Source organism: Nicotiana tomentosiformis, chromosome 8, assembly GCF_000390325.3.
Source record: "Nicotiana tomentosiformis chromosome 8, ASM39032v3, whole genome shotgun sequence".
Taxonomy (NCBI): Eukaryota; Viridiplantae; Streptophyta; class Magnoliopsida; order Solanales; family Solanaceae; genus Nicotiana; species Nicotiana tomentosiformis.
This window is the reverse complement of record NC_090819.1, coordinates 144,903,125-144,917,639: the sequence shown is the minus strand read 5'-3', so window position 1 is coordinate 144,917,639 and position 14,515 is coordinate 144,903,125. Positions and strand designations below refer to the sequence as shown.

Here is a 14,515-nt window from a genome sequence, read left to right as displayed (position 1 = left end):
ATTTTTGAAAAAAGGAGTAATCTTGGCTTATTATTTCACTAAAATCCCTTTAATGCCAAAAATTATTGATTAACCTGCACTAATCATAGCACGTGGCAAAGAATCCACGTGTCATCAAAGAGATGCAGGTCTCCACGTCAGCATCTCTACACCACCCAACTTTTGATCCGGACCCAGACCCGAATTCGTAGCCGTATCCATATCCAGTCACCTCCTTCCTTTCATATATTTCTCTCTTTTTTCTCTCTCATTCTCATGGTAGTCAACAGGCACGTCCAGTAAATTATCGCCTAGAATTTTAGTGGGAAAAAAAAGGAGAAAAAATATATTATTAGAAAAACAAAATAGTAAAACAAACTCAAAATCTGAAAATACCGATAATAGCCTAATAATTCAGAGATTTGTCATAGAATAGCTCTTCTGTAAGCTGCTACATTCAACTGCCAATACATCTCCGATGCTCTCTGTCAACTTTAACGGCCATTTTCCATAATCGGCGACTTTATACAATTCAGTTTTATAACACTTAAGCGATTTCTGTTTCTTCGGGCGGAGCGGCGATGGCCGGCGGTGGTCCGAGAAATTATTCGGCGAATCCAAACGATTACAAGCTTCTAGAAGAAGTCGGTTACGGAGCTAGTGCAACTGTTTATAGAGCGATCTATCTTCCTTTCAATGAAGTCATCGCAGTCAAGTGCTTGGATCTCGATCGCTGTAATAGCAATCTGGTTTGTTCTCCTTTCCTACTCTATTTCTTCTGCTTCGAGTTTTTACTGATTGAAAATTTGATTTTGACTTGATTTGACTTGCGGATTAGATGCACTTTTAGTATATCTGAGTGGTTAGAACTGCAAATTTGGCTATGGAGATCATAGAGTTGAACGGACGATGCTTCAATTGTGATTCCCTTGTTTGCTTTGACTTGAATAGGTCAAATGTTTGTATTTCTTGTAATTTGTCAACGGCTAATGTAACAAGACTCATTAATTGGTAGCTCCAAGTGATGTTGATTTAACAAACTTACTGATTTTGTACGTGTATTGGTTCCTATAATAATTTTATAATGCTGAAAACAAATCAGTATTAACGCACTAACAGAAATATGGAGCGAGATTTAATTTGTGTGTAATCAGATTACAAAATACAATCAATTAACTAGGCTTATTTCCAAAGTGGCAGCTGTATTTACTTAACTTGTAGTAAGAATAACAACGACTTGCATCTAGTGATAGATTGATCAACAATGAAATGGACAAAGAAACTTTGCAACAGTTCTCTTCTTAAATGTTCACTTGAATTACATCATCTAAGATCGACCTTTATCATGGGATCCGTGCGACAAATACTATCAAATCCCAGCTCCCAACAAGATACCACATCATCCCTATCTCCGCTAATTCTATTTTATCAAGGGATGCTAGCTATCAAAATTCAAAAAAGTTTTCTTTTTGGTTAGCTGATTTCTCTCTTAAAGCTCTTGTTCTATTTTTCACTATTAGAACACCACAACTTTCGTCTTTTTGAAATTATTATTCTCAAATGAATTGATCCTTCAATATCTTTTCCTTCTTAATAAGGTAAATATAGAACTGGTACAAGCAATTAATAGTCCCCTAACTGTAACCAGCCTGAGGAAAATATTTGAGAGGAAGTATCCCGAAAGTAACCATGACCCTCTCTGCTAGGTCAATTTTCGTGCCGCCCAGCATTTCTCTTTCACTTGTGACATTAGTTCATTTTGGCAGATAGGGTTTTCTTGAACTTGTATACTAGTACCTGGCACTAACATACGCACAACCTACACCTGCTCATATGGAAAACTGCTACATGCATTCTGCATCTCCAGTTTCACAAGATTATAGCATGAAGGACTGCTCTTGTTTATGGCATATTGCTAGTGTTCTGAAGTATAGGTTCTTTCCCTTTGTACATTTTAACTCTTCTCAGTAGTCAATCATTTACAGCTGGAACTCCTCCCCATGACCACCTCAAATTGTTGCTTTTAACATCACTGTAAAAAAGAGTATAACCTTGTTTTTTTTAAAAATAACCGAGAGCGATGGCACATGCCTTTGTTATACTCGGGACAAAAGTTTAGTTATAATTTTAGCTGGTTGTGGGTTGTATTGATGTGTGCATGTGTTCACCCACCAAAATTTATTTGGTCAGTGTTATCAAAGGTGAAAAACAAAGAAAGGTACCAAGTGTTTGGTGGGGTTTTGACTTTAACCGCACAAAGCGCAAGTAAAGCATGATTTTTAGTGTTGTAAGGCCCAGGCAAGAAAAAGTATATTACAAGATAAAGTTACAATAAAAATAAAAAGTAGTTTTATGGGCTATAGAATTGGAAACTACAATAACTTAGCATATTCGGAGTAAAAGCCATATAAACAAGTTCAATCTAGTTGTAAATGTATGATTTTGAAGCAAGTTTCTAATTCAGATTATTGACATATTCTTTTTGTACTAAAATTCTGATTTCATATCATAGTTTCTCACATATTTTCATCCATAAGTTGCTAACATATCCTAGTGGTCAATGAACTAAGTGCAAACTTCGGAGATTACAATTCAATCCCAACAAAGACAAAAAGCAGTAGGTGATTCTTTCTATCTGTCTAAGCCTTGGCAGTGGCAGACTATGTACCTATACTGGTTGGAGATAGCAGTACCCGGTGGAATAATCGAATTGCATGCAAGCTGGCCCGTACACCGGAATTATAAAAAGAAAAACATATCATATTGCTTTGAAAAGGATTTTTTTTTGGTAAAGGAAAACATATCATATTGCTAATAATTATCTTTACTTATAAAAAAAATAATATATAAGTTTATAAAATATATAAATTTGTTATCTATTTCTTGTCCTCTTTAAGACAGACCATTAAGGTGCGCGCTATGCCTGCACCAAAATGCCGCAAGTGGGGCGAAGTGACTAGCTTGCACTCCATTAAGTCTTAGAATTTACGCGCGCCTCAGACGAGCATTTAACAATATAATAGTTAGGCTAAACATTTCTGTTTTTATTTTTTGTAATTTTTGGTTGGAATGTGGGAGCATGTTTGGGATTACCGGTAAATTGGTGAAGTTGTTGGTTGCACTCGCCATTGAGGAGGGAAAGGTGACTACACTCGCCTTCTCCCGATCCCGCTATAACGGAATCCTCCTGGCATTGGTGTCCACCTTTTTAATGGCTAACAACCCATATTGGAGAATTAATTAGGAAACTCTTATTTTGATTGAAGAGTACAAAGACGAACTCATTTGGCTAAAAAACATTATTCACTACTCAACTTATTTGAATGTTAAGGACTAGCCCGTCAAATTGCTACTTCCACCAATTTTAGATTAAAAGTTTTGACTAGGAATCACTTTTTGGCATCTGATGTCGCTAGATAATTTCTTTTCCATGTTATTAGGGAATAATATATTTAGTTGGCGCATGTAAATTCCTCCCTCCCCCCCTCACCCCAAAAAAAAAAAAAAAAAAAAACCACTCCCAAACCCAAAAGAAGAATAACACCTCATATTTTCTTTAACTGAGTAAACTATATTTTTACTTTTTTGGTTCATTATATGTTTCAGGTGGCCCAATTCTCTTCCATTAACAGCATTATGAATTAAAGAGTAACATATTCGAATATTGATACAATAGACCCTTGTGGTCCGGCCCTTTCCCGGACCCTGCGCATAGCGGGAGCTTAGTGCACCGGACTGCCCTTTCAATCAATAAATCCCAGAACTAGTTGCTCTGTGTATTGCGAATTTGTTTTGCTGGTCTAGACTGTACCCTATCAACATTGATCATCTTTTGGATTTCATTAGTTCTTTAGATCTGGCTTAGCCAATTATGTATAGGAGCCGGAATATTTTTTGTAAGCTTAAATGCCAAATCATGTACTTCTTGCATCTTCTTGATGCCATCTATTGAAATCACTTACTTTATCAAAAAAATAAAATAAAAAATCCCAGAACTAGTTGGAATCAATTAACTATATGAATCCCCTTTATTCATTCTACTCTATTCAGGCTCATTTATTTCACCGTTCAACAATTTCTTTTTTAGGACAAATCAGAGGTTCTCCGTTCTCTAAAAATAGATGTTTTCTAAGTCTCACATTTATCACTAGTACAAATCTATCCAAACTAAAAATACAAGTGTGACAGTAACAACTCAACCCTAATCGCATTGTGTGGATCTTTTGCTTAAAGGTTCTGTTTTTAGCTAAAGTTGCATGCATTTCGAGAGATTGTAAGTCTTTTGAGAAAAGTTCTCTCGACGTGATTTGTGTTCCTTTTTGAGGAGTAGAAGTATCAAGGAAGGCTTCTTATAGTTACAAGTTGAGGTGTCACATTATAAAGACTGTTCTTGTAATTGCTTTTCTATTTGGATCTATCATGCTGCTATTTTTGCAATGGTCAGTTGAAAGAATTTACTTCTTCACAGGATGACATTCGCAGGGAAGCTCAAACGATGAGTTTGATAGACCATCCTAATGTAATAAAGTCATTCTGTTCGTTTGTTGTTGATAGCTACCTTTGGGTGGTAATGCCCTTCATGGCCGAGGGTTCTTGTCTGCATCTCATGAAGATAGCATATCCAGATGGATTCGAAGAATCCGCTATTTGTTCTATGTTGAAGGAAACTCTCAAGGCTTTGGAATATCTCCATCGACATGGGCACATCCATCGAGATGTTAAGGTTTGTTAAAACTGATGTTCCCTTGTCGCTAATCCTCAAATTTGCAATATTTGTGGTTTCTGTACCACTTTTTTCTCATTGCAGGCTGGGAATATATTGCTGGATACTAATGGGATAGTAAAGCTGGGGGACTTTGGTGTTTCAGCATGCATGTTTGACAGTGGTGATAGACAACGGTCTAGGAATACCTTTGTAGGAACTCCGTGCTGGTGAGCATATAAGCATCCTTTTGGTCAATTTCCACTCATCAGTATTTGTTTCTATGGAACATGTCTATCAACTACTTTTATTTTGTAGGATGGCACCAGAAGTTCTGCAGCCTGGAACTGGATATGATTTCAAGTGAGTTTTCTTTGTCATGAGTAAGGTCTTGATGGTTTCATATGATATGATGTAAATATTCATTTAGTGGTTGACTGAGAGCTATTTGACAAAGCTGAAGTCTGAATTCCGACTGAAATTGTATCGTTGGGTGATTTTAGCTACTGAAATTTTCATACTGAAGGGTATTAAGTTTACGTATTTTAATCCTGTCACTGAATTCAAATCTAAAATATCCTCTTGAATATTTGTTGAAACTATAACTGGAAGTATATTAATTTTGTCACTAGATAATGCTAGCTAGAGTTTATGTACTTATTCATGTTGTAATGATGAAGCATCCATCATGCCTGAAGAAATGATGTAAGCATTTTTATTCATGAAACTTGCTTTTGGATATGTGGTCTTTCAGACTTCAGTGATAACTAGACTTTGTTTCACTTGAACATTTAAAGTATTAAGTGATTTTTTGTTTATGGTATAAAGAAGTCTAAATTATTATCACTTAAATTGGTCAGGTTAAGTGCTTAGAAGAAAAAAAAGTTATCAAACAGGCCCTAAGATGAGAATTCTGAATTGTCTACATTTTGTGCTTGTCTGGATGATGTGTTGGTTTACTTATACAGTGTTACTGGGAATATTATTATGATTGTTGCAAGAGACATTAATTTTCTTCCTTCTACAGGGCTGACATTTGGTCACTTGGAATAACTGCCCTGGAGTTGGCTCATGGTCATGCACCATTTTCAAAGTACCCTCCAATGAAGGTATATATATATATACATTTCCAAGAGGGTTCAACAATAATATTTTAGCTTTGTGCTTGAGTATGCATTATTTTAAGTTACCCTCTGCTCTCTTGCCACAGGTTCTACTGATGACAATACAGAATGCCCCTCCTGGACTTGATTATGACCGAGACAAAAAATTCTCTAAGGTAATGGTATTGCTTATTGCCAATTTCATTTACATATGTTCATGAAGATATTTGAATATGTTGCTTTGCTATGTGCTTCAGTCTTTATCTTGTGGTCATGTATGGAAATGAAAAAGAGTTTTTACTTGTCGTAACAGTCATTCAAGGAAATGGTTGCAATGTGCTTGGTGAAAGATCAAAATAAAAGGCCAACCGCTGAGAAGTTGTTGAAGCATTCTTTTTTCAAAAATGCCAAGCCTCCAGAGCTTTCTGTAAAGAAACTTTTTGCTGACTTGCCACCACTTTGGCATCGAGTTAAAGCCCTGCAGGTATTTCATAAGAGGATTGTTCTAAGGGTTCATTATTTTTCCTACTTAGCATTGTTTAATGTTGCTTGATGAAATCATTGCAGCTTAAAGATGCTGCGCAGCTAGCTTTGAAGAAAATGCCTTCTTCCGAGCAGGAAGCATTGTCACAGGTTTGATGCAATTGTTCTGTCAATGGCATTGTTCATTAGTGCGCAATGGTTATACCATCTATATTTTTGTGCATTTATTTATTGCAGTAGCTACCATGCTATTTTTCTGTGAGCGAAAATGTCCAACAGAGTGATGTATCTATGTGGTCCAGAATTGGTTTTCCATCTTTGATAAGAAAATTTAGTCAGCCACTCAATTATGAATTCCAGAACTTAGGACCTCCATTTTGCTCTTTTGGACTTTATGCATTCCATGAAAATCTCAGATACAAATATACAATTGGTTAGAGAATACAATTGGCTAATTTTAACTGTCAACTTCATTCTGTTGGTTCTTTTATTCTTTTAGAAAATTCTATAGTTTCTTTTCTTCTACTGTTTCGATCTTTGGACTTTGGAGAGGGATATTATGTTGATGATGTACTTCACGTTTCTAAAGAAAAAACAAAAAGGATGGTGATGATGTACTCAAATTATGTATTTACGTTCCTAGCTGAAATTGTTGCTACTTGCATTGTGTCTATGGCTAGTTTTTTAATTTTATAAAAGCAAGTAAAGTATTTTCCTTCATCTTTTTTCTCTTTTGCAGTGTCTACTTTGTGCCTGTAGGCTAATCTTATTCTTTTCAATTTTCTTTATCTGTAGCATCTGAGAGTGAACATAATCAGGAGTTGCCTTCTTTAAATTTTTTCCTTCTGTTTTAACTTTTTGGAAACAGCCTCTCTAACCTCACAAGGTAGGGGTAAGGTCTGCATACACACTACCCTCCCTTGACCCCACAGTGTGGGATAATACTGGGTATGTTGTTGTTTTAACTTTTTGTTCTTCACAGAGTGAATACCAACGGGGAGTTAGCGCCTGGAACTTTGATCTGGAGGATTTGAAGCTTCAAGCTTCACTGGTATGTATGTGAGAGAGGTCTCTTTGTGTCTGATAAACATACCCGTTCACTTCTGCTCCATGATTTTTGCCATCCCAAATTTGAATTGGTTTGACTTTCGCTGTGACAGGTACAGGACGATGACGAAATACAAGAAATTAAGGAAGAAGATGAAGCCATGAAAGCTTATATGAACTACAAGGTCTTTTGTAGTCTTTTGCTATAGTTTTCTAGTCTATTTTCAAGCTATTAATATCGGCTTAGATCTATATTTAGCCTTTTTTTTTCTTTAGCCATATCATCCTGTACGTGAATTCTTCTCCTATTTGCAGGAAAAATCTATTGCATCACCATATGCTGGAAAACAGATCCCGAGAAAAGATTCGATTGCCAGGTATACGTGTCACTCTTTTTGTCCAGGCACAAAAAAATTGTCGTAGAAAGATATCAAATTAGTTGCTGTTAGTTTGCAAGGGGGAATCTGACTCCTTATTCTGAATTCCGAAGTGTTAAAGAGTTGAATTCCTTGGTACTTTTAGGAGTTAGAACGAGTTAAACCATCTTGAGACCAAATGTTGTACTCCTCATTTTAAATAGCCGTATTTTCTGGATGGGTGTTTAAGTTGTTAATATAACTTAAAAGCATATTGTATTGATGTAATAAAATATTAAAGTAATGCCTGAAAATTAGCATGATTCAGGAAACATCATATTAAAGTTCAAAATTTGGATAATTAACCAAATATGTATTATAAATGCTGTAAAATATTTATCTTACTGAATGGTGTCAAACATTTTGGAATGTCCCAAATAACTAAGCATGTCATAGAAATAGAGGTGCAGGATGTATGTGTTTTTTCTTGTTAAATTTTGTTCTGAGATTCCATATTGATGTTTTTGAAGTTAGTTTATCCATGATGTTCTTTCTTCTGGAGAGAATATTTTTTCCTGTGGAACCAAGTACCAACCAGATGTTCTCAACGTAATAATTTGTCTTCTACAAAAGATCAAAAACATCAGCGTATTTAATGAGAACTAACTGCTCTCCCCTGGAGAGAATGTTAATAAGGGTTTTGTCATCATCACCAAAATATGATAATGCAGGTAACTATTATGCATGGGCTATGATCAGAAGATCAAAAACATCAGCATATGTTTTTAAACTGCTCTCCCCTGGAGAGCATATTAATAATGGTTTTGTCATCATCACTAAAATATGATAACGTAGGTAATGGTTATGCATGGGCTATGATTATGTGAGCCACTAATTAAAATTTTGTTTTTGGTCAAAGTAGGCCTTGGAGTATTATAATCTCAATTGAATTCTCGTTGATACATTTTTTCCAGTGAGCAAGAAAGTGTTGGTGAAGTGCCATTAGCTGAATATGAGATCAAGAATGGAAAAGATCTGGAAAGTAGTCAACTGGATTCTGATCATTGGGAGAAAAATGGACTAAAGAAGAACGCATCAAAAACAGAGTTGCAGCCCCTAACCTCTGAGAAAGATGCTTTACCGGTCAAGAATAGAACTCAAACCCCAAAAGCTCGTCAAAGTCAGAGTGGACCACTTATGGCTGGTGTTGTACTAAGTCACTCGGCATCAGAAAGAGCTCGGAACTCTGAAAGGTTTGCTACGACTCATTGCTTTCTTATTCCGCTGTATCTTACATTGCACCAAGACAACTTATCAAAAGAAAAACGTTGCATCAAAACATCTTTGTGTACCATCTTGGTACATTATCAATAAATTACTTTACCTTATTTAAAAAAACATTGCACCAAAACAACTTGAAATATGAAGCTTCATTAATATTCAGGAATCAAATAGCCTTTCCCTTCAGTCCATATTCAGCTGCGGGGTGAAAAGGAATTGGTAAGAATCAAAAGCTCAAACTTGGTCTCTCTACCATCTATCTGGCAGGTGCCGGATTTTTTTCTTAGATTGTTACTTCGTTGGAATGAGAAGATTTCCATGAGAGAAGGAATTCTCACTGGCATTTTCTCTAAAATTAGTGTGTTGAATACATGTTATATAGGCTAATTTCGGTGTATGAAATAATCCAAATACACCGAAATCATTCTACATTGTAATTCATTGTGCTTTCTTGGAGCATTTGCACATCGAAGTATGAGATTATTCTTTTGTCTGGACAATTGCTATCAAAATGGGAACTTTCAGTGAGGTAACATATGTTTCTCTTGCAGAAGTGAAACTGAAAACCAACAACCAGGAGATAAAGCTCATCAAGTGCGAAGAGCACCCAGCTTTAGTGGCCCCTTAATGCTTCCTAACCGAGCTTCTGGAAATAGTTTATCAGCTCCAATTAAATCATCTGGGGGTATTAATGCTCTTACGACAACTTCATTTTGCTATTGTGTGTATGACTATTGGTTTATAGGGAAAATCTAGGTGACATCCTAACTAAGGGTTTTGCAGTAATTATAATTTTTATCTGTTCAGGATTCAAAGATTCTTTGGATGACAAGTCAAAGCCGAACTTGGTTCAAATAAAAGGCCGTTTTTCTGTAACATCGGAAAATGTAGATCTTGTGAAGGTAAATCATATTTTTACATGCTCTTTCTTCTAGGTGACTATTGGCTAACTTAAATATGTATGTTAGGATATTCCGTTATGTACAGTGCCTCGACGATCTTCCCAAGTAAGTGGTGTAATGTTGCCTTTTGATTCAAAAGAACACAATGTTTCATTCCTATAGTATCTTTGACCCGATTTCTGTGATTCCCAGGGATCACCACTTAGGAAGTCTGCTAGTGTTGGAGAATGGCTGGTCGAATCTAAACAGATGGTGTGTGTATTCTCCCTTTCTTTACTACTGCAGTTAAATGATGGAATATGTTAAAACTTTTGAGCCCCACCTTAATGGGCTATTTTGTCTTAACCAAGTGAAAAGAGCCGTGAAAAACGAAGAACTAATTGACCTAATAATCAATTTTTTGATCAATTTTCAGCCACCCTGTCAACCACCGAAGGATCTTGGCCTTAATAATGTTCCTGCTTCAGTTCTCATGCCTCACCTACAAAATCTTTTTCAACAGACGTCAATCCAACAGGTAAGGCATCAGTGTATGGTAGGGATGCAAGATCACTCCCCCTCCGCCCAAACAAAACAAAAACAAGAAAGGAAATGGGGACGAGTCACTAATTCAATTCTATTTCTCTGGTTCTTCTAACTTCTTATTTCTACTGCTCTTGTTATCAGGATCTCATTGTAAATCTATTGAGTAGCTTGCAACTATCTGAGTCAGGAGATTGTAAGTAAACAAGAAAGAAATCTCTAATGCCCTTATGTAATGAAACATGTCTACCGATAGTAACATGGATTCAGGTTTACTTAATTGAAATTTCTTATTCTATCTCAGCTTCTCAAAATGGAAAGTTACCTCCCCTACAGCGCCCAGAGAACAACGGAACTGTAAGTACATGTCTTTGCTTTGAAAATATGTTAGCTTTAAGAATTTAGAAGCTGCAAATGTTTATGTGGAGCTCCATTAAGTGTATTGTACACATTTCTTTCCAATGCATCTTACAGGACAGCAAAACTATCAGGTTGTGTTCAAGCTATGAAAATTATTGTGTAGAATATATGAAACTACTTCTCCTATTTTAAGACTGTCCTCCATTTGATATACACCATACTGAATTACTGATAATACCAAGCTCCTAAATTGCTTGGAAGAATTTCCTTGTACCTGCTGTGCTTCCTGCTAATTACCATGCAATAGGTCCTTGAAACCTAAGTGGACGTGGAGAAATCATTTGCAGCTTGCTCAATCTTTTTCCCCATTCTGCTTCAGTTACCCATTTGTTTCTTACCTTTCTCCGTTTCAAAATCTTTCTTTAATGATCCTTGTGCTGAATCATTCTTCCATCTGAATGCAAGATGTTTGCAATCGGACAGTGTATTTTATCAACGGTATCCTGACAGACACTGTACCTATATAGTCGATTCATAAGGATGCTGAAATGTTTGATTTTTTATCTATTTATCATATCTTGATTGACAATAGGATGCCTCAGCCATCTGGTTTTCTTCATGTTTCTTGTCAGTTTGTTTCAAGTAAACTACACACAGAAATCAAACTTCAGGAGTTCACCAACTATTATTGCTTAATTCTTGAGAAACTGGAATATGTGCTTGACGGAGTTTTCTGGATAAAGAATTTTGTACATTCAACTGTTTATATTAGAAGTGAGAAAGACAAGAAGTAAATAAACTGAGTATTGATAATAAAGAGGAAATGGTAAGAGCGCAACGCATGATGTGTAGGTTAGGTGCACGTCAGTTGAACCCTACCGCAAACAGAAGCCTGGTATTTAAGTGGAGAAGGGTTGAGCGCCAGGCCCATTAGTTCTGAACCACGCCTCACTAGCTCCCGGGGATATCTTGTTTTTTTTAAAAAAAAGAGTTAATAAGAGGAGATTTTGCTATATGTCTGCGCACACGTATACAGTCTGATGTATTATTTGGATGGTTGACTTGTCCTACTTAAGAAGATGTTTTTCATTAGCCTAGAATTGTTATATGTGTGTCTGGGCTAATAAAAAAAAATATATTTATGTGTTTTTTTTAACCCCTTTAATTGCCATATCGCGTAACCAATACTCCATTTTGTTCCTGTCATCTATGATCTCATCACAAGGTGTTTCTATTATCTTTTGCCTCGTTTTCTCTAGCCTCTTACTCCACAGAGACTAGCAACAACAACAACAAAAAACCCAGTAGTTACCCACAAGTGGGGTCTGGGGAGGGTAAGATGTACGCAACCTTACCCCTACCCCATAGAGACTAGAAAGTAAATAAAATATATTATTGATTGCTGCTGATAATTTCATGGGAATTCTAATGTTAACACTTTTAAAGTATTCATCTTGTGCATCTGGCATAGAGACTAGCAACAACAATAACAAATCCAGTAGTTTCCCACAAGTGGGGTCCGGGAAGGATAAGACGTACGCAGCTTTACCCCTACTCCATAGAGACTAGAAAGTAAATAAAATATATTATTGATTGCTGCTGATAATTTCATGGGAATTCTAGTGTTAACACTTTTAAAGTATTCATCTTGTGCATCTGGCATCATTGGGATGCCCCCAGTACTACTTGGTATGCAACCCAAATGTTTTGATCAAGACTGTTTCGTTTTGCAGGTTGAAGCAGCTGTTTCTGAGAGGGAGAAGCTATTGCTAGTCAAAATATCTGAGCTTCAGGCTAGGTTAGCCCGCTGCACACACAAATCAACTATGGTCATGCTTCTCTCAGTTCTATGTACAATTTTTAATTGAAGAACTGATCTTCTCTCTACTTTGCAGGATGATTAATTTGACAGATGAATTAACTGCAGAAAAATTAAAATACTGGCAGGTAAGTGCACCCTCAGTTTCTTCAATGCAAAGGTCTATCTAATTTAAATTGGATTTAAGAAAAAAAGAAAAGATAACAAGAGGTCTATTGTGGTTAAACATACACCAAACTACTTTCTGGACAATAGGAGCAGAAAAAAGTAAAAAGAGGGGAGGAGAAAAGAAAATGCATAGCTTTCTAAGGTTGTGAGTACCAATTGGGTGAGTTGAAGGAGAAGAGGAGGGCAAAACAATGCTTTATAATCTTCTTCTTTCAGTTTCCTGACCTTTCCCAAAGAAGGATCGTTGCAAAAATATGACTAGTGTCTCCAAAATTCTTAAACATTTCTTTTCCTCCCAAACATGAGAAAAAGAAATTCTGGGGAATATTTTCATAAATAATAATAGTAACTAAAAGAACACCAATGGCGTGGAGATATCTCTTTTACTTGATGAAGTTTAGGTTAAAAAACTAGGCCTAAAGTAGCAACAATTGAAAGAAAGTAGGGAGGGACGGACGAACGGAAGAGGTTTATTAACAGTATCTCAGTGTTTGCTCATTCATTAACAATGATTTTTCATCTGCTACCAGTTGCAACAGCGGTTAAATGGCATGTCAAATTGCGGAGAGGATGGGGACAGAAGAGAATTGGAATCGTGATGCCAAATGATACTTTTCAAGTGTAAAACACCGTGTATATTCAGGTGTCTATTTGATGTTGCTATAGCAGACAGTTTTGAAATCTTCTCTCGCAGGTAAATGCCTTGATGGATTTTATCAGTGTCATTCGCTTTTGCAGGTTGAGGTATAGGAAGAGGCAGGCTGTACTATTCTTATGTCGCTGAATCATGCGCTTGTCCTAGTTGAATAGCTCATGTGGAAGAATCCATCTCCAAGTGACAATAAGCAAAATAATCAGTGGATAGATAATTTCTTCATTTGTTTGATGAGTACGAGCTGAAAACAAGCTTTTTGTGCAGATTCACGTCTTCCAATCAAAGGGATTATTTATTTAGATATAGAAGATCGCGGAGAAGGCTCGGCGGGGAGAGGAAGGCAGAGGGTGGGGGTCGGGGATTCAGTTCTGTCCATTTTAATTGTAGATCCTTAGTTTATGTAGTAATCTGAATTGCAAAATTAAGTTGTAATTTTGTAACATATATCAATCAATGTGACCATGAATGTATTCAATAATGCTTATAGCTTCTCAAGCATCCCTCAATCTGGTCGATGCCTGACATAATTTCATTTCTCTCCTTTCTTATTACGTCACTTGTGACATAATTTTGTATCTATTATCCTTTTGAAACTTTACTTTTTCGTGGCGTCGGACCAGTTAAACTTCTGAAGGTGTTCATTAGTTTTTCTTTTCTTCTTATCGTCTTATATTTAGGGAAGTGTAATATGTACCAGCTAGCTGTATTTTTTTAAAATCAAAATAGTTAGCATTTATTTCCTTGACAAGAGTGGATTGCTTTAGTGGTGAGCATACACTTTCAACCAAGAGGTTGTGAGTTCGAGTCACTCCAAGAGCAGCAAGGCGGGGAGTTCTTGGAGGGAGGTAGCCGAGGGTCTATCGGAAACAGCCTCTCTACCTCATGATAGGGGTAAGGTTTGCGTACAAACTATCATCCACGGACCCCACTAATGGGATTATATTGTGTTGTGGTTATTTCCTTGAATGGTGATGTTACGTTAAGCTGCACAAAACTAAATGCTATTAAACAAAGATTAGAAATAATTTGGAAACTTACTGATAGTTTGTTGATTAGATACAAAATCTAGTTTTTCTTTGGTTGGTAAAACAAACATCTACAGTGAATAATTACGCTTTTGGACATCATTTTAGGTTTA

At 36.3% G+C, this 14,515-nt stretch overlaps 1 protein-coding gene across 5 annotated transcripts; it reads left to right on the top strand.

Annotated features, from left to right (window-relative positions):
• The first annotated feature begins 255 nt into the window (after positions 1–255).
• On the top strand, positions 256–13,928 carry LOC104086080 (uncharacterized). Of its 5 annotated transcripts, XR_004504241.2 has the most exons (24): positions 256–728; positions 4,448–4,702; positions 4,787–4,911; positions 5,000–5,044; positions 5,709–5,790; positions 5,892–5,960; positions 6,098–6,268; positions 6,352–6,417; positions 7,250–7,318; positions 7,428–7,499; positions 7,630–7,691; positions 8,645–8,923; positions 9,503–9,636; positions 9,759–9,853; positions 9,920–9,958; positions 10,046–10,105; positions 10,269–10,370; positions 10,520–10,571; positions 10,680–10,732; positions 12,469–12,533; positions 12,631–12,682; positions 13,253–13,365; positions 13,461–13,557; positions 13,642–13,928. XR_004504241.2 is itself a non-coding variant. In XM_009590246.4 (23 exons), the coding sequence occupies exons 1-22, from the start codon at positions 561–563 to the stop codon at positions 13,319–13,321; spliced, it is 2,184 nt and encodes a 727-aa protein (XP_009588541.1). In that variant the 5' UTR covers positions 256–560; the 3' UTR covers positions 13,322–13,365; positions 13,461–13,928. The 5 variants fall into 5 exon arrangements, 3 of the variants coding, with proteins under 3 accessions (XP_009588541.1, XP_070039042.1, XP_009588542.1); XR_011410707.1 differs by lacking the exon at positions 13,461–13,557 and having other exon boundaries at positions 13,253–13,416; XM_009590246.4 differs by having other exon boundaries at positions 13,461–13,928.
• Positions 13,929–14,515: the final 587 nt, after the last annotated feature.